Source organism: Macrobrachium nipponense, chromosome 48, assembly GCF_015104395.2.
Source record: "Macrobrachium nipponense isolate FS-2020 chromosome 48, ASM1510439v2, whole genome shotgun sequence".
In the NCBI taxonomy this organism is placed as follows: Eukaryota; Metazoa; Arthropoda; class Malacostraca; order Decapoda; family Palaemonidae; genus Macrobrachium; species Macrobrachium nipponense.
In genome coordinates this window covers 19,467,375-19,494,228 of record NC_087223.1, presented here as the reverse complement: position 1 = coordinate 19,494,228, position 26,854 = coordinate 19,467,375, and the positions used below count along the sequence as shown (strand labels likewise).

Below are 26,854 nucleotides of genomic sequence, written 5' to 3'. Positions count from 1 at the left end.
CCTTTCTTGTCAGGTGTTTTTTTCTTCCACCTGTCTCCTGAGGGGAGGCTGGGCGGGCCATCAATAGTATATATCTGCCAGGTAAGTATGTACAAAACTTTATTGTACTACTACATTCATTTTTGTACATGAACTTCCTGCAGATATATACTTAGCTGATTGACCACCCTTGGTGGAGGGAAAGAGACACATACTCACTAGAAAGTGGGGACAACACATGTTAAAGGAATAAAATATATACCCTTGGTTCTTACCTGATCTAGGCAGAAGACTTCATAGTTACTGTCTATTAGTCTGCGTTGCCTAAAGAGTTTCAGCGAGGGCGTGACCTGTAGCTGAAGAACTCTTTGGGTCTACCAATGGGAACTGAGTCCACTTACTTGGCAGAATCCAACAGGGTCTGGTCAATGGGGATCAACCCGCTTACGTGACAGAGCCTATCACTACAAACGCAGGAGCCTCAAGCACAACCGATCACCCTACCCAATTACAAATATTAGTATACAAAGAAGGAGCTGCCTCCTGCAACCTCCTTCGTACAACCAAAAACTAAATATCAAAAACTAACAGGGAAAAAGATTAAAAAGGATGTGTTTTCAGCTCCTGCCAGCACTGAATCCGCTGATACATAAGGGCCTAGCCCAAAACTCTTTTCATACGTAATCGATACGTCTTTTAGGTAGTGATTGGAGAGACTGATTCACACCTCCAAAAAGTGGCCTTCTATGAGGTTTTGCAATGTACATAGTTCTTCTTGAAAGCCAAAGACGTCGCGATGGCCCTTACTTCGTGCGCCTTGACTTTCAGAAGACTAAACGGGTTGCTGATTGCACAATGTGTGGGCTTCTCTAATAACATTCCTGAATGAGAGGGGCAGTTTTTAGATAAGGGCCTACTGGGGTCCCTTACTGAGCACCAGAGATTGCTTGCATTAGCACCAAGTCTTTCTCTTCCTCTGAAGATAAAATTTCAGGCTTCTCACCAGGCAAAGAGATCTCTCCTCTTCTGTCCCAACTAAGGAGGATAAGCTTTTAATTTCGAAGCTCCTGGGCCACGGTAAGAAGGGTTTTCATTCTTGGCTAGGAAAGCCGGAAGAAAAGAGCAAACCGCGGAGCCTCCTTGGAAACCTACCTCACCTTCTAGAGCCTGCAGCTCGCTGACTCTCTTCGCTGAAGCTAACGCACAGAGATAAAGAGTCTTCATCGAGAGGTCTCTGAATGAAGCTGTATGGGGAGGTTCGAATCTTGAGGACCTCAGGAAGAGCAGTACGACGTCTAGATTCCAGCTAGGGACTAAGCAAGAGGTTCTTTTAACCGTCTCAAATGATTTGATTCAAGTCATGGAGGTCCTTATCTTTGGATATGTTTAATCCTCTGTGACGAAAAACTGAGGAAAGCATGCTCCTGTAGCCCTTGATGGTGGAGACTACTACCCGCATTTTTCCCTCAGGAAGATAAGGAAATCTGCTATCTGAGTCACAGAGGTACTGGAAGAGGAAACTTTATGAGTCCTGCACCAAAGTCGAAAAACATCCCACTTCGACTGGTAGACTCTAGAGTGGAAGGTCTACGTGCATTGGCATAGCCCTTGCAGACTTTGCCGAAAAGCCCTTAGCTCTGACGAGACTCTTGATAGTCTGAATCCAGTCAGACTGAGAGCGGGGAGGGTTCTTGTGAAACCTGTCGAAGTGGGGCTGTTTGAGCAGATCGACTCTTAGTGGTAGGGATCTTGAACATCCACCAGCCATTCCAGTACCTCTGTGAACCAGTCGTGGGCGGGCCAGAACGGAGCTATCAAAGTCATCCTTGCTCCTTCTGAAGCTGCAAACTTCCTTAGCTTTTCCCCTAGAATCTTGAAAGGCGGGAACGCGTAAAGATGATATTGTTAAGATACAATAAAGTTTGTTCATACTTACCTGGCAGATATATATATAGCTGTATTCTCTGAAGTCCGACAGAATTTCTAAAAACTTACGACACACGTAGTGGGAGTAGGGTGGTTAGTACCATTCGCCGCTGGAGGCTGGGTATCAGGAACCATTCCCATTTTCTATCAGATTTCTATCTCCACTGTCTCCTGAGGGGAGGTGGGTGGGTACTTAAAAAATAAAATATATATCTGCCAGGTAAGTATGAACAAACTTTATTGTATCTTAACAATATCATTTGTTCATGAAACTTACCTGTCAGATATATATATAGCTGAATCCCACCTTTGGCAGTGGGAGAGACAGAAAAGGATTTTAGGAAACATATATATGTAGATGATTGACATCTTGGTTCCTTACCTGTTAGCATAGCTGACTTCGTGATTACTGTCACCAAGCCTGCATCTGCTTCACTAGAGTTACCAACAAGGTAGAGACCTGTGTAGTTGGTGCGCTCTAGATGATCTGCCAACGGGACGAGACCACAATGTGACTAGACCATGACCATACTCAGAGGACAACGATGGCAAAACCACCCCCTAAGTTAGCCTAACCAAATACTCCCATATACCAAAGGCTAAAAGAAGGGAAGACCGCATTTGGCGGCCGACCCTACAACCATAAACATTACAAACATTAAAAACTCACCTACCCAGTTTTCTATGGGAAAGGATGAGTGCTACCTCCTGCCCCCAAGATAGTGTCTGCGGCGACGTATGGTCCAAGAGAGTACAGTTCTCATATGTCGTTCTGACCTCCCGTAAATAGTGCGAGGCGAACACCGAGTTACTTCTCCAAAAAGTGGCACTTAAAATATCTTTGAGAGCCATATTTTTCTGAAAGGCTATAGAAGTCGAAATAGCCCTTACTTCATGAGCGTTAACTTTTAACAGCTTAAAGTCACTATCTTGACAATAAGCGTGCGCCTCCTTAATGGTGTTCCTCAAAAAGAAGTTCAGACGACTTACGTCCAAGACTGGCCGCCACCCTCCCGAGTGTTTTCGGAACAGAAACAATCTGTTGTAAAATCCTGGCGTAGCCAGGTCTAAGACCTGTTCCACTGCTCGTTTCTCGAGCATCTGCTCGAGCAGATCGAAAAGAATCCTTTGCTTTTCTTGAGGATACGACGGGGACAAGTCCCTGGGAGTGGAAGTCAGAGGGGAGGCTTTTACGAACGGAATCTTGTACCCCTTCTCTATGATATTGAGAGACAGGTGTCCGCCTCTCTTTCTCTCCAGGCTCCTCCAAACAACTGAAGCCTGGCTCCTACCGGTGACTGAAGGCACGCATTCTCACTTCTTGCCCCTGGACTTAGCCGGGGCTCTACCTCTAGGAAGGCCCCTTCCTCGGGGTAAAGGATCTAGCTGAAGATCCTCCACGAAAGGACTTCTGCTTCTTAAAAGACTGAACTCCTGAAGACGTGGAAGGGACAGCAGACGTCTCGACGACTGTGTCAAAAGGTCTTGAGTGGCTTTCTCCTGTAGACTTACTGCCAGATCCTTCACCAAAGCCTGGGGGAAGAGATGACTCGAGAACGGCGCATACAAAGTTCTGTCTCTGTGCGGGAGAGACAGACTTAGCCGCAAAATTGTAATACAGCGATCTCTTCTCTTCACGCCTGCTGAAAAATGAGATGGTAATTCCTTCTGAGCCATCCCTGACGGCCTTGTCCATGCATGACAATACACTGGACAGCTCCCCCAGCTGATCGAATCTGGCTTACGAGACTGGTTGTCTAACACTCCGGAGACACCAGTCTAAGAAGTTAAGACTTCTAAGGACCTAAACAGACCCTTCAACAGATGATCCATCCTTTCTGACGTAGTCCACGACACCTTCGCTGAGGCTAACAGAGCTCTTCTTGAGGCATCTACAACGCTGGTGAAATCTCCCTCTGCTGACGTCGGAACCTTCAAACCTAACTCCTCACCGGTTTCATACCACATCCCTGCCTTACCACTAAGCCTATACGGAGGCAGGGCGAAAGTGGTGCTTCCTTTAGCTTTCCTAGTCTCCATCCAAGTGTTAACTTTCCGGAAAGCCCTCTTGGTAGACAAAGACGTCTTCATCTTTACAAACCTGGGTGTCTTCTTAGCTTTCGGGACGACGAAACTGCGATGGAGAAGGAGAGCAGAAGGAAGGAAGGTATCTCCAAAAGAATCACGGAGCAACCGAGCCAAAACTTGATAGTCTGAAGAAGACGACGTCGAGGGTTGTTCTTCATCAACCTCCTCCGAAGAACAGCTCAATTCCCCTTCTTCCTTACCCGAGTTAAACTCCGAAGGAAGAGGCAGAAGACCTTTCACTCCAAGTCTCCTATCAGACCGATGACGAGAAGTAAGAGGGTAAAGTAACGCCTTAACAGAATCGTTAGCCGACACAGGATCAGCAATCACAACTTGAGTAGACCACGAAGTAGAAGGAAGACGTGTAGCGTCATCTAAAGGACTCGGGAACAACGTCCGAACGAGAGCGAACTTCCGTAATCGCGTCCAAGAACTCTTACGACGATGCCTATTAGCGTCCATCGGAGCGTCTAACCTAGCGTCCCTCCGAGCGTCCAAATCAGCGTCCAACTGAGCGTCCAACGAAGCGTCCAAAGAAGCGATGAGCGGAGCGGTCTTCTCCTAGCGTCCCTCGAAGCGTCTCTACGATCGTCCCGCGAAGAGACAGGAATTGACACTTGACGAGCGTCCCGATGAGCGTCAACACAAGCATGACGAAGCGGAGCAGGGCGTACCAAATTCCGTCCGTCAGAAACCAAAACATCTTCATCAGAAACGTCGATGTCGGAACGCCGAGCGTCCTCACGTCGAGAAGAGAGGGCAGAATGAAAAAACCTCTCTCTCTCCTGACGTTTACTTCCACCTCTAGACGAACGCTGGGGAGAACGAAGTCTAGAAGACGAAATACCAGGAAACGGGGACGAAAGACGAGCAGGCGGAGAAGACTGTCTTGATCTCTTGATCGGAAGTCTATCGTCCTTCTTACGACCAGAAACCGTTTCCTTCTGCTTAAGTAAAGCATCCAGTTGTCGCTGCATAGCAAGGATTATCTCCGTCTGCGAAGGTTCTTTACGAGGAGAAGAGCTATGCCTGTGAGAAGGTGAGGGGCGAGGGGACGCCTTCTTCCTTCTCCCAGGAACAGCCTGGCCTCTAGAGCGACTGGGGCGCTCTAAGGCGTCATCATCAGAAGACGACCTAGCCTTCTTCTGGGGCGGAAAGGACACGCTTTCCGGAGAAGAATGCCAATCAGATAAAGCATGACGTGAAGCGTCCTGATCTTGAAACGTCCTCTTCAAAGGTCGCGAATCCGAACGAGATTCCCACCCCTTGCGCGGGGAGGACGCGTCGGAAGACGAGAAAACAATCCGTTTAGGATACGTGCTCGAGCACGCTCCTTAGCAGCCTGGGAAGCGTCAACAGGTACTGCTGAAGGGACGTCAGATCGGTGGGGGATCCCCGTAACCCTCCTTCGGCCTTCGACATGCCCTCTCCCTGAGTCCTGGGAGTCCGGCAGAGGTCCCAGCCTAGAGGCGCTATAGGGCCGATCTGACGCCCCCTCCACTTCACTAGGGGCACTATCACTACACTTAGCACTTTCCCTGTTTTCAAGGGCTAGAACCTTAGATTCCAGATTTTCAAAGAATCTAAAATAAACGAAAGGGCATTACCCTCCGCAGACACCACTTGAGGGCCCGAAGGCAACACTACGGGGTTAGGAGTCACAAAATCTAAAGAAGGGTTAGAAGGGGTTACATTATTACCCTGTCTGCTACCCGATTTACTCCTGGAGGAAGACCTCCTGATCCTATCACGCTCTAATTTATTTACATAGGATTCATACGTCTTCCATTGTGCATCATTCAAACTTTCACACTCCGTGCAGCGAAAATCATACCTACACACTTGTCCCCTACAACCTTTACACACTGTGTGAGGATCAACCAAGCTTTTGGTAACCTCACCTTGCATTCGTCTTTCATACACACTCTGGCACTAGCCGAACTAGAACCTGACATATTTTAAGGAAAAAACCAAGCCAAATTCAAAAAACAATCCAAAGTCACGTATGCCAAGCTATCGATCCAATAACAAATAACCAAAAAGTCAAGAGGATACTCAAGCAAAGAAAGTTTTCCAAAATCCTGAGGCGGAGGTGCTGTAAACAGATGTTTACAACACCGGCGACAGAAGAAATCTGATAGAAAATGGGAATGGTTCCTGATACCCGCCTCCCAGCCGGCGGGAATGGGTACTACCACCCTACTCCCACTACGTGTGTCGTAAGTTTTTAGAAATTCTGTCGGACTTCAGAGAATACAGCTATATATATATATCTGACAGGTAGTTTTCATGAACAAAATCCAGGTTTTTCCAATCCATCAGGAATGCATCTATTGCCACTGCTCTTGGGTCCGCAATAGGGGAGCAGTATAGATCTATCCTCGCATTCCTGGAGGTCACAAAGAGATCGATGGGGCCTGCCCCACGTCCTCACAGCTCCTGGCATACGTCCGAGTGCAGAGTCCACTCTGAGGGAAGGACTTGATTCCTTCTGCTTAGCAGATCCGCTCTGACATTTCTCTCTCCCTGTACGAACCTGGTAGAAGACTTATCTTCCTTTCCTCCGACCACAGGAGGAGCGATCTCGCTGTCTCGAACAGGGAGAAAGAGTGAGTCCCCCCCTGTTTCCGAATGTAAGCCAGGGCTGTGGTGTTGTCCGAGTTGATCTGAACTGACTTTCCTTTACGAGGGTTCGAAGGTTTTGAGAGCGAACCAAATCGCTGTTAGCTCTTTCCTGTTGATGTGCCAGGACACCTGATCCCCCATCCAGGCGCCTGACACTTCTCTCGACCCGAGAGTAGCTCCCCAACCATGTCCGAAATGCGTCTGCAAATAACACTAGGCTGGGGTTCCGAACCTGCAAGGAAAGGCCTTTCCTTGAACGGAGAGGGTCTAGCCACCAACGGAGATCCTCCTTTCCTCACTTGTGAAAATCTTGAACGCAAAGTCTAGACCTTGAGATCTTCGGTTCCAGTTCCTCGTCAGGAAGGAACTGTAGGTCTGAGGTGCAACCTCCCTAGAGAAACGAATTGCTCCAGTGAGGAGAGTGTCCCCAACAGACTCATCCACTCCCTCGCTGTGCATACATCTTTCTCTAGAAAGTTGCGACCTTCTCCGAACATCGGGTTATCCTCTCTGGGGAAGGATACGCCCGAATAAAAACCTGAGAAGCCATCAGAATCCCCAGATAGATTACGATCTTGACTGGGAATAGCTGTGACTTCTCAAAATTCACTAGCAAACCCAGAGAAGCTGCTAAATTCAACGTTAAGCGTAGGTCCTCCAGACATTTCTCCTTCGACTTGGTCCCTGATTAGCCAATCGTCCAGGTAGAGGGGTGAAATCCTCACTCCCTCGAGATGAAGCCACTAAGCAACGTTCTTCATCAGCCCTGTGAAGACTTGGGGGGCTGTGGAAAGGCCGAAGCATAGGGCCCTGAACTGATACACGTTCCCTCCCCACATGAATCTTAGAAATTGCGTGACGAAGGATGGACCGGCACGTGTAAGTAAGCATCCTGAAGGTTCCAGTGACACCATCCAGTCCCCGGACGAAGAGCTGCTAAGACTGATGAAGTCATCTCCATAGCGAGCTTCCTCTCCTTCACAAAGACGTCAGGGCGCTTACGTCCAGAAACCGGCCTCCATCCTCCTGAGTTCTTGGGAACTAGGAACAGACGGTTGTAGAAACCCGCAGAAAGAGGGTCCTGTATCATCTCTATTGCCTCTTTCTCCAACATCAGCTCTACTGCTAGAGCGAGGGCTTGATTCATGAGTGGGTCTTTGTATTTGGCCACTAGTTCCCTTGGAGTGGTGGTCAAAGGTGGTCTCGAGATAAAGGGAATGAGGTATCCCCTCTTGATGATAGCGAGGGACCGGTTGTCCGCCCCCTTTCGTGCCCAGACGTCTGCAAAGTTCAGAAGTCTGGCACCCACAGTTGTCTGGAGGACACGCGAAGCTATTTCTTGGCCCTAATAGACCGAGAGAAGGTCCTTCCTCTTCTAGGTGGTCTCGAACCTCTGGAGGACCTTCTTCGTTTTCTGTTGGAACGAAGGTTTCGGGATCCTAGCTGAGCGAGCCCAGCATATCCTGCGTCGCTTTTGCTGACAACGAGCTGGAGATGTCATTGATTATTTTCTTCGGGAAGAGTTGCGGAGAAAAGTTGAGAGTACAACAAGGAAGCTCTCTGTGCATGTGAAACAGCCTTGGTAAGAAAGGAGCAGAAAACCGCCCTTTTCTTTACTACTCCTGCGCCAAAAAGGGAAGCTATCTCCCCGGATCCGTCTCTCACTGCCTTGTCCATACAAGACAGCACTGCGTGAAGGTCTTCAGGTGAAAGAGTGTCTTGATCTTGAGTCCTCTTAGACCACGACTCCAGGGTCCATCAAGAAAGTTAAAAACTTCTAAGACCCGGACATTCCCTTCAGAAGGTATCTAACTCGCTCATACCCCACGTCGTCTTCGCAGAATTAAGCGCCGAGCGGACGTGCGGAATCAACCAACGAAGAGAAGTCCGAGTCTGCTGAAGAGGGAAAAGAGTCAGACCCAAGGGCTCTCTGACTCGTACCAGAACCCCATCTTACCCGTCCAGTTTGGACAGGGGAAAAGGGGAAAAAATACGGTCTTCCCTTTCTCCTCCCTTCGATACCAACCAATCGTCGAAGTTCTTAAAAGCCTTCTTCATCGACACTGTCGGTTTTCATCTTAACGACTGAAGACTTCTTAGCTGTATTGGTCGTTGAAAATAAGACGGAGGTGACGGAGGAGCAACGGCTGAAAGAGACTCCCCAAAATCTTGCAAGAGGAGGTCGGTCAGTCTCTTGTATGATGAACTGAAGCATCCTTGGGCAAATCTTCCTCAGAATCCCAAGATACTCTTCAGACGAATGACGTTTAGAAGTTCTACTGCCAGGAGGAGAGCTTTTCCTCGGAGAGCGCCTACTGGGAGAATGTCCACTGGGAGAGCGCCAACATGGAGAGCGCTCACTGGGAGAGCGCTTACAGGGGAGAGCGCCTACAGAGAGAGCGCCTACTTGGAGAGCGCCTACGAAAGAGCGCCTACTATGAGAGCGCCTACTTGGAGAGCGCCTACTAGGAGAGCGCCTACTTGGGGAGCGCCTACTAGGAGAGCACCTACTAGCGGAAGCTCGCCTGTCGGAAACAAAGTCTATGTCCACAGATGAGCGCCTGGACAAGGGAGAGCGCCTATCAGCTCTCTGTGCCTGGTAGGCTCTTGGAGCCTGCCATCCTCAATACGCCTGCCAGGCTCTTGGCGCCTGTCAGACTCGAAACCCCTACCAGGCTCTTGACGCCTGCCACGAGGAGAAAAAACTTCCAAGGAAGAGTCCCTGTCCGAAACACGGCGCTTACAAGGCTCTGAGCGCCTATCCAATCGGGAGTGATCCAACGGAGAGGAATGCTTCCACTGGCGCCTACTAGGCTCCGAGCGCCCGTCAAAAGGAGAGCGGCTACCAGGCGAAGAATTCTTCCTTCGCTCCTGACGAGTACGAGGCTCTTGACGCTTAAACTGAAGAGGAGCGGAAATCCTGAGGAAAGCGGCTGTCAGGCTCCTTACGCCTGACATGCTCAATACTCTTGCTGGGGAGAGAGGAGAGCCTACTCCGGAGAGAGATCCCGAACTTCAGCCTGCACTTCTGACGTCCTACTACAAGGCTCAATAACTTCTCTAGCAGGAGGAGAGCGAGCAGAAGAGACGTTCTTTGACTTCTTCACCAGAAGGAGGCGTCCTTCCGACGATGAGAAGACCGGCAATAGAATCTGCTAAAGCCGCAAATCTGTGCCTGCAGACCCGCCAAGATGCGTGCAGGAGACCTCTTGAATTCCTCTACAGGAGACGTAGTCCGAGACCGAACAGGAGAAGCGTAAATAGAAGAACTCTTGGCTCTCTTGCGTTCCATTCTGGTTCCTCCGCGAAGGATTCGGGGCTGGAAGGAAGGGCGCAAGGTGGCTTTCCAGGGCCTCTTGAGGAGGGCGAGACGACTCCGAGGCGCTCCATCTACGCTTAGGAGAAGGCGACAAAGATGACGAGAAATACTGGCGCAATAACTCCTTCTTGGCTCGATCCAAGGCAGCCTGGGAACAAGCAACAGGATCTGCTGAGGGGACGCCTGACCGGTGGGGGTTCTCCCTAACCTTCCTGCGGCTTTCGACTTTCCTCCTCCACTGGGTCTCGGAGTCTGGAAGAGGTCTAGGCCTGGAAGCGTTAGTGAGCCGGTCAGACGCACCTCCACTGCACTAGGGGCACGCACTGAGCACAACTTGGCACTATCACTCTTACCTTGTCGAGAGCGAGCGAAGCTCTACATTACTCCATGATCGAGGCTCTCCCGGCCAAGCAACTTCCGAAAACAAATCTTCGGGTTCAAAGCTGGGCGCAGGGGCTGAAACAAGAGAAGGAACTACTTCTGCTACAGGGTTCTCAACGTCCCATTTCACTGACTCTAGAGCTACTTGAGCTCACCTTGAAGAACGCCTTACACGCCCTATCCTTCTCCAACTTCCTTAAATAAGAAGATAGAGCCTTCCATCCATCTTCATCTAGACTCTCGCACTCTTTACACGGGTTAACAAAAGAGCATTCATTCCCCCTACAAACCATACATATGGAGTGAGGATCCAAGCAGCCTTTTGGAACCTCACATTACAGTCACTCACTGAGCAAACTCTAAATAAAAAAGAAGGGTTTCTTAACCTCCAGAATCCATCCATGATTATTAATTCAAAAAACAATCCAAAAGAAAATCCAAATAACAATCCAAAAGCGTAAGCCAAGCCAACAAACAAAGGGTACTTCACCAAAATCCAATTCGTCGGCAACGAGAAAGAATCTAACTATCGTGAAGACTGAACAACAGGTGTTGTCCAGCCGGCGACAGAAAAAAATCTGACAAGAAAGGGGGACTGGTTCTTACACCCGCCACCCAGCGGCGGGTAAGGTAGAATCACCTGACCTACCTGTAGCGTGTGCCGCGAGTTTTTGAATTTTCTGTCGTGACGTCAGAGACATAAGCTAAGTATATATCTGGCAGGAAGTTCATGTACAAAACTACAAAAATTGAGCTATGGCAAAACAGAAAGATCAGTTTCAATGGATGAATATGATACAGTATTCAGCAATCTCATAAAATGTACCATGCAGTCTTGAACTGAGAGGTATGTGAGATAGTTGTGTGTCCTGGGGAAATTAGGATTCTTGGCAAGAGCAAGCATGTGACTACAAGGCGTAACTACAATTCTAAAACTGTACCTGTCACCGGGCAGACAATCCAACAGTAGACCACCTCAGAGGCAGCCGTTACAATCAGAAGCTTCTCCTCTCCAGCAACGTCAATAACCAACCCATCAGACATAGTTGCGACTTCGTAGTGCTCTAGAAATATAAAATAAAATCATTATTATTATGATTATTATAAAGTAGATTAATGAGACCTTTGGGGACCATTTCAATTCAAATAGTAGTTGCCTCAATGATACTCATATTTTTTATTGAAAAGTAAATATTGGAGCCAGTTAATGATAAAAAAATATGACAGCTTGATTACTTTTATATTGTTATCATGATTATTATTTCAACCAGACCGCCAAGTTAACATTATTCATCACAAGGCTGGCAAGACGGATTTATCATTAATATATACCGTATATATATTGTATATTATTCCTTAAGTACAAAATCCTCAAAAATCTAACGATTGGTTTTACTCTTTGTTGAAATTGGACAATAAAAAAATTGATTTAACTGTAATTGATGCTCTGAATTTTTGGCATTCTGAGAATATGTAATGTGGGTTATTTATCAAACCCCCACTGATTTAACAAATGTGACTACAGTAATTCTAATACGAGAAACAGTCTTAATTTGATGTTGCCCGATTCATTATCCTACAGAGCTTACCAGTTACAAACAATGATGGGTTTTAGACATGAAAAATCGCTGACATGAATAGTTATTTTGATCCGGTCACAGAAATTCTAGCCTTGGCTGCTTCTTCAGCGTTATTTGCCCTAATGCAGTGCGTCCTCGACTCACGGTCTCACCAACTTAAGGCGATTCGATCGTAATGTGATTTTTCAGTGCCAAGTTATGGCACCGTAAGTGCCGTTGATTATGCTAATGGCAAAAAAAGGCATCAAGTTGATAGCGCTTACAACTGACTTAAGGCAGAAATGAACTTAGGGCGCAGAGCTGGAACAGATCCCCAGCCGTAAGTCGAGGTACACTGGCACCAACATACATAATCAATGCTCCAACTTATCTAAATTATGATGGGGTTATATAAATTGTGAAATGAAAAATTTAACGTCATACAAAAGGATTTTCAATAACCTTAAGAGAATACAATTCTTTTGTGAAAACTATAGTATCATCTGATAAAGACAACTGATTTGTTTCAAAGGTCAGTCGTACTATTACGTAGATGAAATGACATGTTTATATTTATTGACTCAAACATTTTGGTGGCTAAGTGGGAATGGGGGTAAGGGATTATTTATAATGATTTATGTCTGAACAAAAGTTTTAACTTGGCGAGTCACTAATCTGAATACTTTTTAATAGAATATCCAATGCAGCAGTCACTTAATTTTTAATGAGTTCTGAACTCGAAGATTAAAAGAAAAACCTAAAAAATCCCATGACAATATGATGAAAATGTAAATTGGTATTCTAATGTTTAAACAAACAGACACAGAGCTTACTGTAGGATAACGTTAAGTTGGTTCTTTCATCACGGCAGAGAGAAACTGTCTTACCTAAAGTTGCAATGTACTGCAGCGTACGAAGACCTTCGACTTCTTCCTTGCCAACAGTCCATACAAAACCTGATGAATCTGCTCCTGTGCTGACTAAAAATGTCTGGCCAGTTGATGAGTCTGGCTGGATCCATCGCACTGAAGTAACCTTATTCTTGTGTATTTTTGGAGAGGCTCCCACAACTTTACTGACCTGGGATTGATAAAAACTTTTAAACATTTCTGTTAACCTGATACAAATATGCCACTTTTTTTAGTCAATTATGCCCAGTCAAATGCAGTAATTATTGCATATATTACAATTGATGATAAGAAACCCCTTCGCTGGAGATTGCTAGAAGAAGAATGATTGCTACAAGCTATACTTCCATAAAATGACTTATATAAGGCAGCCAAGTGTTACTAAACCTTAATGTCACACAACTTTTGCAAGTCTGCACCAGAACCAGAGAATTTCTTGCTGACCATAACTAATAAGCAATTATCTTTCTTCGGAGGCCATATATAAAAAACTATCATTAAACGGTGAAAGCATAATTCACTTCGTGCATTAGCCTATTTCACTATGCTGATGCTATTTGTGTTTTTCTCTTTTGCAGTCAAAATGATCTATTCCTACTGCACTCTTCTAACAAAAGTAAATGAGGCTAAAGTATGACTTTAATTTATTCCCTTTTCCTACTACTTTCTCCACTCCCATTAAAACGGCTTTTTCTCATTGACAAGTCTACGGGTCATTTCAGAATCCTCCCACATTTTCTCAGAAATACCTTCAGAAGGGCAATGGCTGTCTATAACGAAGGATTAAATGTCAATATGAAGAAGTTTTCTTAGTTAACATATTCCTCTCGATGCCTTAAGTAGTCACTGGGTGACTAAGACCTGTCTTAGGCTATATGCCAAAATATCACAAGTGACTGATCATGAAGAAGAATTTAGACATACTAAATGGGAATGAGTGAATCTTGAAAAATACGATGAATATTTATGGGTATCATAGGAACTACAATACTCTGCGGGGAAAATTTGTGAAAAGGCACAGGTAAGCTAACAGTTATAAGTGACCCTTCAGTACACATTTGGTACTGTGGTCAACCAGAATACTAACCACATTCGACTGAGCAAACTTTCCAGTAACACTAGATCATCTTCACAGCCTTACGGTAAACAAATTACAAGAGGCTATTCAGTGGAGTCATGCCAGACGCCACTCCCTAAATTAGGTTAGGTGATGACATACCCATGTACAGGCAGTCCCCGGGTTACGATGGTCTTCGCTTATGACGTTCCGAGGTTACGACGCTTTTCAATTATTTCCAGGGTTACAACGCCTACGCGCTCATCTGACAGATGAAAATATGACACCAAAAATGCCAAACAAAATACCTCATATTTGAAGATTTTTTGATGAAAAATGCCATAAGAATGCAGTTTACATAGTTTTATTGCACCCAAAGCATTGAAAGTAAGGTTTTCTAGGGTTTTTCTTGACGATGTTCCGGCTTACGACGATTTTTAGCTTACAACGCGTCTCAAGAACGAAAACCCCATTGCAACCCGGGGACTGCCTGTGCTAGCTTTGACGACATACCCGTGTACTAGCTTAGCCTATGTCATATTGCCACACAAACCACAGGGTATGGGTAACTATAATATTATTTAAATAGATATTGGAAATCGTCGTCAATATAGAAATAGCTCACAAGATACAACTAAAATTTAATAAAAGACCAATCAAGGCAATCATTTTGACATAGCTACCTACCTAGCTTATGCAAAGCCGATACAGATTAGGTGGTTCGGGCCACTGGATGCTTAAATGGGCATTATACAAAATAAGTCCAAGTTATTAACAAACCAGATAAAAAAAATATACTATAAAAAATGATATTGTTATGATACAATAAAGTTTGTTCATGCTTACCTGGCAGATATATATATAGCTGTATTTTCTGAAGTCCGACAGAATTTTAAAAACTTCCGACACACGCATGGTCGGCATGGTGGTTAGTACCCATTCCGCCGCTGGGAGGCGGGTATCAGGAACCATTCCCATTTTCTATTCATAATTTTATTTCCACTGTCCCCTGAGGGGAGGTGGGTGGGTACTTGATATATATCTGCCAGGTAAGTATGAACAAACTTTATTGTATCATAACAATATCATTTTGTTCATGAAACTTACCTGTCAGTATATATATAAGCTGAATCCCACCTTTGGAGGTGGGAAGGACAGAATAGAAGGACTTTGGGAAACAAATGCATGCAGATGATTTACATCTTGGTTCCACCTGTTAGCATAGCTGGCTTCGTGGTTACTGCCACGTAAGTCTGCTTGTGCTACTAGAGTTGCCAGCGATGTAGAGACCTATATAGCTGGTGCACTCCAGATGATCTGTCAACAGGGGCGAGACCACGACGTGACTAGACCATATTGACCATACCATGAGGGCTAGAAGTAAAATAAATATATATATATATATATATATATCACCACCTGACCAACCTAGCCAAAGTTAAGGTGTGTTAACTAAGGCTTAAGAGTTAAGAAGTCGCCGTTGTCGGCGACTCAACAACTAAATTAAGAGCTCTTCCTAACCATTTTCTACAGGATAGGATGAGTGGTACTTCTTGCCCCCAAGATTGTGTCTGCAGACACGTATGGCCCTAGCGAGCAGCAGATCTCATATGCCATCTTCAACATCTCGCAGGGAGTGTGAAGTGACCAGAGTGCTTCGCTAAAACATGGTACTCAGGATGTTGCTGAGTGCCATGCTCTGTTGAAAATGCTTCCGAGGCCGCGCCCTCACCTCGTGAGCATTCAGATAAAAGATTTCAAATCTTTGTGCAAACACAATGAAGGAGCATTTTTGAAAGAACTCCTTAACACTAAAGCCAGGCTGTTCTTCGATATGGGCAAGTCTGGTCTTTTTTCGGAACACTGCAGATTGCCCGATTGACTTCGACTTTTCTTGAGTTTTATGTAGATAAAACTTGAGAGACCCGACAGGGCCACAGGACTCTCTCTGGCTCCTGCCCACTAACTGTGCCATCCTTGCTTCCAAGCTCCTGGCCCAAGGACAAAACGGGTTACCATTCTTAGGCCACAACGGAAGGGTTAGAGAGCACACCGCCTTGTGTTCTCTAAAGCCAAAACTTGTGACGATGGCTTAAAATCTCACTAACCCTCTTTGTCGTATCTAGGGTGGTTAGAAGAAGGCCACCTTCCTGATCATGCAAGAAGTTAACAGGTAGGAGAGGTTCGAATGCTTTGACATCAAGAACTTCAGACTACGTCTAAGTTCCATATTGAAAGCTTCGATCTGGACATGCACAGTCAGTCCGTCTGTACTAAAGTCAGGTGACCGACCAGTTGACCAGTCAGACGAATCAAGGACAGCAAGGCTGTTACCCTGAAGACCATAAGGCACTATTCTTCGCTGAAGGATGAGTGTCTGGACTGCCTGGGCGATTCAATCTAAGCAAACCTTGGGGGTGTATCAACGCAACCCAACGTCGTCAGCGAATCAACTCCCTGACTCGAGCTTCTGGTGCCAGGAGAAAGGAGCGAGGAGCAAAAAGGCGATTCAGTCCCGAAGGAAGAATGCCTGACAGTCCAACCTGGTCTCATGTTACACGATCATCGGGGGTGTATAAACGCAACCGACTTCGTCAACAAGAAACTCAGGCTACTATATGTCGCCTGATCTCGCACGAGTGTCCTGACTCCGAGAAAACAGGTGAGACAAAAAGTATGGTGAGCGAGGTTCGAGATTCCACAGAACTCAAAGATCGTGAAGGGCTTTTGTTGTTTGACAGACGCAAATCTCTGAGCCCAAAGGCCGTCAACAACATATTTGCGTATTCTTTAATAGTTGTGACTGCCAGCTTATCCATTCTTCAGACGGAAATGGAAGACGGTAATCTTATTCCTGTCCAACATCTCGATAGCCTGAACGTAGTCAAGACTCAGAGCGGAGAGGTTATAGGTACCTTTCGAGTTAGAGTAGAACCGACTCTCTCGGAAAAGGTCCTTGGAAAGTGAACTAGGAAGTATGTGACCTCTGTGAATCCAGGATCCTGAAGGCCAACATGGGGCGATCAGCGTCATTTGTCGCTCCTGTGACGTCATAATCCCTCTTATTACATTTCCTAAGCGATTGAAAAAAGGGGAGAGACTAAATATCCATCCCCGTTCAATATCATAGGATGGCGTATAATGGTACCGATCCCGGATCGAGAATAAGGGAGAGAGAAGAAGAAGCCTCTTCGTCCTCAACATATCGAAGAGAAGAATGAAAGGGCGTCCCTAAACGTCTCCACAACTCTCAACTTACTTCTAAAGAAAGATTCCACTCGAAGTCAATAGTTGCTGCCGTCGATCGAGACGATTCCGTACGGACTTTCGCAATCCGGTAACGAACCTCTAGAGATCGTTTACATTCTACGCCTGTTGTTATAATAGGCTTTCTCGTAAACTCGAACAGGGACCGAGAGAAGATACTTCTTAGATATGAGAGAGCTGTGGAATATCAGAGTTGATCTGGACCACTGGTTCCCAAAACTCGTTACGAGGACTGGAGGGACTACCGAATCGCTTTTACTTCTTTCAGATTAAGATCCAGGACATCTGAAACCCCTATCCAGATGTCCGGCACCTTCTTTCTATCACCTCAGGTGATAAACGCACTGAGAGATGTTCAGAATCATTCCTAGATCTGAATAATATTTCAGTTTCCCGGTAGGAAAAAAAACTGTGGTCGAATTGCAGTCTATTCGGGGAAACAAACTTCTTCAGGAAGGAAATGGTCCCCAGCAAGCTCATCCATTCCCTCCCCGAGTATGCTTACTTCCCTAATAAGGCTGCGCTTTGCCTAAGCAGAGAGCATATGAAAGTGCAATGTTGCGGTAGACTCGTAGTTCTATACCGTGCGGTAACGAGCACCGAAAGGATTAAGAGATAAACTCTGTTGAACATAGTAAGGCAAACGAATGCAACGTTTATTCATTCACGTAAGAAATCCCCTCAATCTTAGGCTAAAGTCCGTGATTGTAGGGCAGAGTTACAGTTAGTCAGTCAATCCCGCAGGAGAGACGAAACCGCCAGCACAGAGATACGGTTAGTCAGTCAATCCCGCAGGAGAGAGAGACGTAACCTAAGGCGCATGACAGCGCCGATCTGTTACGGCTCGGTTGGACTGGAAGACAGACACAGCGTGACAGAGCAGCCAGCAGCTTACGAACGTCATCTCTAACTTTATGTCTGGGTTGCCAGCTACCCTATTCTACGAAGAAAATAGGTCCGTTATTTTTTGAGCCGAAAGACTCTCAAGCTGGTATATTTAGCGAAACAGAAAACGCTAAATATATAGATGCGTTTGTGTCGTCAGAACACTACCATACAACGGTAAAAGATAAATCGGAAACTCCTGGAAGCTGCAGGGAGTAACGATTAAATGTCCTTAAAATAGACAATAGACCTCTCGGTTGCCATCCGAAGAGGTAACTACAGCAAGCGTACAGGGGGTCCTCGAGTTACGACGTTGATCCGTTCTTACGATGCATCGTAACACGAATTTCAGCGTAAGTCGGAACATTGAAAAATACCACATGATTTAATGTAAATACCTATCAATAACAACGAGAGAACAATTCACCTTACCTTTATTAGTTTGATTGGCTTGCATACTGGAGAGGAAGCTGCGGTGCTGGAGAGACTGGGGAGGTTAGTGAAGAGAAAAGAACCTCCAGAAGTTGCTGGAGATGCTGAGGCAGATGATTCTTGAGGTGAGGCAGAACATATAGTACTGGAGATGCTGAGGCAGGTGATTCTTGAGGTGAGGCAGAACATACTAGTAGTGGGATGTTGGGGCAGGTGAGTCTTTAGGTGAGGCAGAACTACAGATGTGCTGGAGATAACTGGGGCAGGTGATCTGGGTTAGCAGAACATTCAGAAGGTGCTGGATTAGCAGAGGCAGCTGAGTAGAGGGTACAGGATCTTCTGCAGGCCTCTCTACCTTCTTAAAATACTGCTCCCAGGTTAGTCTGAACAGAGAGCGACCTCTTTCATCCAAGATCTCCTTGTAACACTGCATCAAATCCATGACGCCTCTGGAAACCCTAGTGAACCTGTCCAAGTGGGATCCTGAGCCTCAAAAAGTTGACAACGGCTTGCTGCAACTCTGCAAAACCTCTTATCAAGTCCTGCCTTGTGAAAGCCTTAGGCTCTGGGGTGGGTGCTTCTTCTTCCTCTATTATCTGCTTCTCCAGTTGTATCAGGTCCTCACAGATAACTCCTCGCCATGAGACTCCAGCAGCTCTGTAACATCATCAACCTCCATCTCCAAATTGATTTCCTTACTCCAGGGCAACAACGTTCTTGACAACTACTGAACTGTGTCCTCAACCCATGGAAATCATTCACAAAATTGAGGACAAATTTTCTTCCAGACACCATTCAGTGTTTGTTTGCTTAACCTCCTCCCAGGAATTAGCAATGTTCTTTACAGCATCAAGGATGTTGTAGGATTTCCAAAAGTCCCTTCAGAGTCAAGTCCTTCTTGGTTTTCAGTTGCCTGTAAAGCCATAGCAATTGTCCTTCGTAGGTAGTAGGCCTTGAACGAAGCAATCACTCCTTGGTCCATAGGCTGTAAAAGGGCCGTGGTATTAGGTGGAAGGTAAACCACCTTGACATTAGGTTGAAGTCCTCCAGCTGGGCAGGGTGTCCAGGGGCATTGTCCAGCACTAGCAACACCTTAAAGGGGATACCCTTGGAGGCGCAATACCGCTCCACACTTGGAAACAAAATGGTTTACGAACCAGTCCTCAAACACTGCAAGTGTCACCCATGCCTTCTTGTTGGACTTCCAAATTACTGGTAGTTGACCCTTCCAAATGCCCTTGAGTGCCCTTGGATTTTCAGCCTGATACACCAACAAGGGCTTCAGTTTGAAGTCGCCAGCAGCATTACCCCAAGAAGTAAAGTTAGCCTCTCCTTGCTGGCTTTATGACCGGGTGCGACTTCTCCATCCTTGGCGATGTAAGTGCGGTTAGGATACGCTTCCAAAACAAACCTGCTCGTCTACGTTAAACACTTGCTGAGCAGAATAACCCCCTCCTTAATTATCTCAGACAACGCTTTAGGAAATTCACTCGCTGCTTTCTCATCCCCACTAGCAGCTTCACCTTGCAATTTAAGGTTATGGTAATTGGCCCGAGCCTTAAATCGCATAAACCAACCCCTACTAGCCACAAACTCTTCACTTTCACTTCCTTCCCCCTTTTCTTTTTTCAACGCTTCAAACAATCTTTTCGCCTTCTCCTGAATCACCATAAGGCTGACTGGGGATACGCCGTTGATTTTGGTCTTCCAACCAAAGCACCCAATAACCTTTCCATTCAATTATTAGACCACTACGCTGCTTAGTTATCACTGTCGCTTTCATAGGAGCAGATCCTTTCACATGTTCAACGATGCGCTCTTTATCTTTGATAATGGTAGCAACGGTCGAACGGCTAAGGCCAAGCGAGCGGCCAATGTTTGTTGCGTTTCTCCCTTCTCGGATCGCTTTATAATGTCCACTTTAAGTTTCCATGGTGATGGCCTTTCTTTTCTTCGATGCACTACCATCAAAGAGTCCGCCTTGCGCTTGGGAGCCATAACAAGAGCAAAAAGTTACAAAAACGATACAACACGAGGAGAGAGAGCAGTGTAAACAACCAAAATGGCGTATGGGCGAGGACTGAGCGTAGCGAAGCGACGCCGTCCTCTCCCCCACAAAGCGTATTCTTCGCCGTGCGCCTGGAAACTAGTTTCGCGTTTGTTTACGTTGCTTACGACGCTAAACCGCGTAAGACGGAACGACGCAAAATATATTATTTTTTATATTTTTATGGGGGCGCGTTCGTAACCACAAAACATCGTAAGTCGAGACCAGCGTAACCCGAGGACTTACTGTATATGACTTGAACAACCAGAAGTAAAATAACGCAAGGCAAATATGAAATTATATCACAATAAAGTTTGTTCATACTTACCTGGCAGACATATATATAGCTGAATTCGGAAATACAGCTACATACATATCTGACAGGCAAGTTTCATGAACAAAACTTAAGAGAATCTAAGCAGTCAGCTCAAGCTTCTTATGTTACTGGACATAAGCGTTCATTGACGTAGTCTACAAGTCTATTTCTTGTACGAGTCTGCGAATGACGAAGAGAGCTCTTCCGAATCTTGTCAATAAGAGCTTATTCGCTTACGCAATATCAAGTTAATGAGATGTTTTGTCAATGAGAACTAACCCATTTACGGGACAAAGAGATATTTTTGTCAATGAGGGGATACCCACTTACTTGACAAAACGAAAGTATATTGTCAATGGGGGAAAGTCACTGAATTGACAAAACGTAATCCAGGGAGTCAAGCATTTAATTTTTTCGATTCCCGTCTCAAACGAGGAAGGGGCAAGAATCTGTTAAGAGACTGGGCTTACGGCAGGTAGAACGACGATGTTCAATTCGGCAGCGTAGTCCCGACTAGAAACTAACAAATCTATCATCTGAAAAACCCTTCAGATGGGCTAAAAAGCTTGCAAAATTATCCTGGGAAGAGGAAGAAACTCTCCAACCAGCTTCCTCTCCCGTATCACAACTAATGCCTGCTAAAGCTTAAAATTTATTGGCAGTATGGCAAAGGAAGTCCTGTCTTGCGCTTTCCTGAAGAGCGTCCTTTTGATGAGTGCCTTTGCAAGAATCCCACTGAACGTTGCCGAGAGTCCTGACGTGCCAGGACATCGAGCCTTACATAACCCGTAACTGCCTTATCGCAAAGTCTTGACTGCGGTAGTGGCAACTTAAATTTATTGGCCGAATGGCAAAGGTTGCGGTAGAGCAAACGAGATCTTCCCTTGAGCTTTCCTTAACTCCATCCACCTATGCGAAAAGCAATATTAATTGACAGAGACCTCTTGAATTCACGAAACCCGATGTCTTGCTGGGTTTCGAAGAAGAAGAAGTTGTCTGTTCACTTTAACTTCCTCCGAAGCACTGCCTACTTCACATTCTTTGCAGGTGAGGTAGAAGGTATCACCGGAGGTAGAGGTAAACATTCTTTAGGCCCATATCTGAAACAAGAGCTTGAAGAGTTCAACAGAAACGTTCAGCCCAGGCGACACACCTGCGTGCGCTGGTGCACGCTCGGCGTCCACTGGCGCGCGCTCGGCGTCCACTGGAACGCGCCTCGTCCACTGACGCGCGTCGGCGTCCACTGGAGCGCGCTCGGCGTCACTGGAGCGGCGCTCGGCGTTCTGGCGCGCACTTGCGTGCCCCGCGCGCGCCTGGAGTCCATGCGAGCGTCCCGGGCGTTCCGCTCTCAAAAGCTTCCTGCTACTATGACTTCTTTTACGTATTTCTCGGTGGAAAGACGGACACGAGTTCAGGCGACGTTCGCCTTCTTACTTCTCACTGAAACGCATAACGAGAGAGAGAGAGAGGACGTGAAGCGTCCTCTTCTATAAAGCTTCTATTTAGAGGGCGCGAGTCCTTCCGAAAGCTCCAACCCCTGCATGGGGAGGACGCTTCGGAGGACGAGAAGCAATCTTTCAGGATTCGTGCACGCGCACGCACTTTGGCAGTCTGGGGATTTTCATCAGAAACTGCCGAAGGCACGCCAGATCGGTGGGGGTTCCTTGTAACCCTCCTTAGGCTTTTCGACATGCTCCCTCCCCGGGTCCTGGGAGTCAAGCAGAGGTCCCGGCCTAGAGGCGAAACGAGGCCGATCTGACGCACCCTCCACTACACAAGGGGTATCACTGCACTGCTACCTTCACTTTTACTCTAAAAGCAAGCACTTTCGATTCTAAGATACGAATCGAAAGACAAAGAGTAATTCCTCTACAGCACTGTAGGGCCCAAGGGCAACACTCAAGGTTAGGACCCTAACAATTACGAAGTAGCTTCACAGCAATAGAGCGATTCACCTCGGCCCGTAGGCATATTCATACCCTAGCCATACTTACAGGGTTAAGGCAAATAAAGTTCACAGGAAGGTAGCACTTCACGACAGACTGTACTATTATGCCCGTTACATACGACATTACAAATAAATCTACGGATTAGACATGTTTACTGATTAATTGCGTACATACGAATCATACGTCTTCCTTCGGAATTAACAGTTACCTGATTATTGCGGACATACGATCAACGTCTCTTACAATAGACAGTCTCACACTCCTTACATGACAAATCTCAACAAAGAAGCAAGTCCCATACCCTCATACATACCAAGTGCGGATCTACCGAAGCTTTCGGTAGCCACACCCTATCTTTGCAGACAACCCCGTCTGAAACTAGCCTAACTAGATTCAGATATTTATGCAAAAATGAATCAAATTCAAATCAATTTAAGATAGCGTATGCCTAGCCACAAATCCCACAAATCCAAGTAAATAAATCAAAAGACAATTAGGATACTTAGCGGCAATGAAGTTTCCAAAATCCTAGGACGGAGGTACTGAAAACAGGTGTTTTCTGCACCAGCGACAGAAAAATTATGGATAGAAAATGGGAATGGTTCCTGATACCCGCCTCCCAGCGGCGGGAATGGGTACTAACCACCTGGCCGACCACTGCGTGTGTCGGAAGTTTTTAAAATTCTGTCGGACTTCAGAAAATACAGCTATATATATATCTGACAGTAAGTTTCATGAACAAAATACATTATAAAAAATAATCAGTTTGCCTTGACAGGTGGGGGCCATGCCCATGAGAGAAAACGTAACTCTAAAGGGAAAAAATGGTGTTAAATTTGGAAATTATGCAGAATAACTAAAAAAATTAAGCAAAATGTTAAAATATATAAAATAATAAATAATAATGTCGATCATAAGCATTTGTCAAAATGGCCAGCCATGACCCCATATTTCAAGTCGCCCTTAACCCTTAATTAAACCCTAAAATACTCACCTTAGGGTTATATAATATTATTCCTGTGTCCGCCGCATAAGCCACTGTGTCTCCACACCAATCAATACACCTGGGTGTCTGATTTACACCCGAAGATAGGTATTTGACGGAGGACTTCATGCTTTAGTGTTTGTGGATTGTGACGTCACTTAAGGACGCGGAGCGTTTGCGTCATACAAATAGGCAACTAAAGTGTGTCAAATAACCTTATTTCTATGTGATTCAGGCGATTAACATGGAAAATAGTATATTATAACGTTTAAATAGTTAATTTTTTATGTTTTTATTCTCGAAATCTGCATATTTTTTATTAGATAATGTATTTTATCGTCATATCTTTCGCGTACTCACTAAACTGTATCAAATAACTTGTTTTAAGTAATTAAGCTTATTAACCTAAAAAATAGTATATTATAATGTTAAAGTAATTATTTTTGGTGTTTTTATTCCCTTAACATGCATATTTTCATTAGATAATGTATTTTATTGTCATTTATATCTTTCGCGTAGTGACTAAACTGTACGCTGTAGACGACTCGATGCCTTAAAAGGTATTGCACAATGTAAACAACTGATCTGAAGTTGATCTAGAGAGCACGTTTCCAGTTACATTTTTTTAAAAATAATATATTATAATCAGATATGATGCTTTAAAATCATTATCGGGTAATTGTAAAATAAAATACTAAAAGAATTACATCAATCAGGTACAATATTGCTAAATTTTCAATTGATAAGTGAGAATAAACTTCTGAAATTGATCTAGAGTGAGTTTACAATGACATTTTTGAAAAATAATACATTATAATGACGTGTAATTCTTTATAATCATTATCGGGTAATTGTAAATAAATACTAGAGAATTATATCAATCAGGTACAATACTGCTTAACTTTCGATGGTAATATGATGTACTGATAAGTGAGAGTAGACTTCGGTCTATAAAATTGGAATTATGATCCTTGAGAATGGACTTAGAAGTTGGAAGGCTGATTCCCTATAGATGTTTAGTTATATAGATTTAGATGGAAAAGATTTAGCTCGCCTTATACCAGCACGGGGTCACGCTCTTGGAGCAACCTATAATTCCTTTAGACAGTGGAATGAATGATAAAAGGACCAAGAAAATTGTAGAAAAATAAAAAAAAACTCATAAAAGAAAGTTTTTTTCATATTAGAATTTAACAAGCTAATGAAAATGACAAAAACAGTAGTTCACATTACATCCCAGTGGAGCTTCAATATACTATTTCGTTGCATGAACTCTGTTAATTGTTCTTCAATATAAATATCTACGCTTTCCAAATCACATATAAGTGCTACTGTCAATGTAGTATAGGTATCTCCAGACATTCATAACTTCAGAGACTTTCTGCCGGATAGACATATGTGAATAGATAAGTTTAATGTGTGAATACTGAATCAATGCAGACCTCCAAATGTACATATAGTATATGAGCGTGCTCGTGCTCATTCAAGAGTATTCAATCATTAAATGAACAACAACACACTCTCTCTCCCTCTTTCCATCTGTTTATCAATTGCATAGAGGTAACATGAATATAAAACTTTCATCTAAGCAAACCAATTTGTTTGCTAGTGTATAGAACATGTGTAGATACACACAGACACAGACCAACACCCAGATGTTGGCTAATCAACCCATGACGTCTATATACAACCCAGTGGGCCAAACCCAAAATATTCCGCAGGCCAATTTTATGCCGATTGCGAATAGGGGTATGGGTCACTCTGATAAAGATCCAACAGAAAACGGGAAGATGTAAACACCTGATAAGCAGCCACTAACGACGCGCGAACAATGTGACGTCATTAAGGCCAAACCACCACCTATCAGGGGCCATATCTCGTGTTTTTGGGTACCAGGTGGCCCGCCATATATATACTATAATATTTTGACTTTCGTCAATAATGGTAGATTCGCGTCGTATGTTTTTGGCGCTTTCTTGTTTATTTTTGTACATTTCTTCTCGCACATGAATGAAAATAAAATATACTTCAAATTATACACCTTTTCGTATTATAAATTCGACGGTAAGAGCGAATATATGCGCAAAAACAAAAAAAAAAAAAACAGACATTTTAAACAATTTCTCAAGACGTCATAAGGACTATTTTCAACAAGGATACATATTCAATTATTAAAAATATTCATATGTATACAGAGAGAATCGTGCCCAACCCCCCCCCCCCTCTCTCTCTCTCTCTCTCTCTCTCTCTCTCTCTCTCTCTCTCTCTCTCTCTCAGAGCCCATCAAAATAGGCGCCACACCGGAACGACACCTGGACTTTACATCGTCCGGAAGATTGGCGCTAACTCTGGCATCGCCTTCATTCTCGACCATTATACCTTTATAGAGTGTTTTTACGCCTGCTGAATTAATTTCAGGTATATTATATCAATAAATATATTTAATATATCACAATGGACAAGTAAATAATCAAATATATTGCATTAAAAAGCTAAACGAAGCCAAGCGTCAGAGCAATCGAACAGCACGTGAGGTCTCCAATGACGTCACCATCGTAATATATGAAACAACGCCTGATTTCGGTCGACAGACAAATTGCCGTTAATAACCGCATTTCTGGGGCATTTAATAAACGAAACAGACCTCGGGTATGCTTTTAATGGCCTTACGTGACCCGCGTTGATTACCAGTCTTGCCCTGTGATAAATGGGGCCATTTCACTGCGAGATAAAGAGAAATAAATACTCGATCTATGGCGGACTCTTCTTCCTGGGTTTTAAACTTTAAGTGGGATAGGTCTGGGTATGTTCGCGTGCCCTTTACGTAATTGTTTCGGACACGGTTGGGGCGTTACTAATATTTTAAATAATAGTTTGGGAGTTCTTAATGCTTTATGAATATATAATTGTACATTTTCCGCTTTTTAAAACTGCCAAACGGTCGACGGACGCCAAAAAACCTAGATCCATACATCGAAAAACACAACATAAACACGAACATATCCTCCAGAAATCATCTGTTTAACCCGCGCCAGGCGCATTAATTATTCACAATTAATTGTCTCTTCGCTCTGTCTAACCGTGACGGTAAATCAACCGTCTCTCCCGTCCCGTTTAAATGGACGGGGAAG

At 44.7% G+C, this 26,854-nt stretch overlaps 1 protein-coding gene across 2 annotated transcripts in view; it reads right to left on the bottom strand.

Moving 5' to 3' along the window:
• The window catches only part of LOC135205085 (elongator complex protein 2-like), a 38,605-nt gene extending 14,708 nt beyond the window's left edge, over positions 1–23,897 (bottom strand). Inside the window, exons 1-3 of one of the 2 annotated variants that reach the window (XM_064235379.1) lie at positions 23,733–23,897; positions 12,765–12,957; positions 11,260–11,382 (exon numbers count right to left, since the gene is read on the bottom strand). In XM_064235379.1, coding sequence (XP_064091449.1) covers positions 11,260–11,382; positions 12,765–12,957; positions 23,733–23,852 — 436 coding nt within the window. In that variant the 5' untranslated portion in view covers positions 23,853–23,897. The remainder of the gene's footprint in view (positions 1–11,259; positions 11,383–12,764; positions 12,958–23,732) is intronic. The other variant, XM_064235381.1, reaches the window with a different exon arrangement.
• Positions 23,898–26,854: the final 2,957 nt, after the last annotated feature.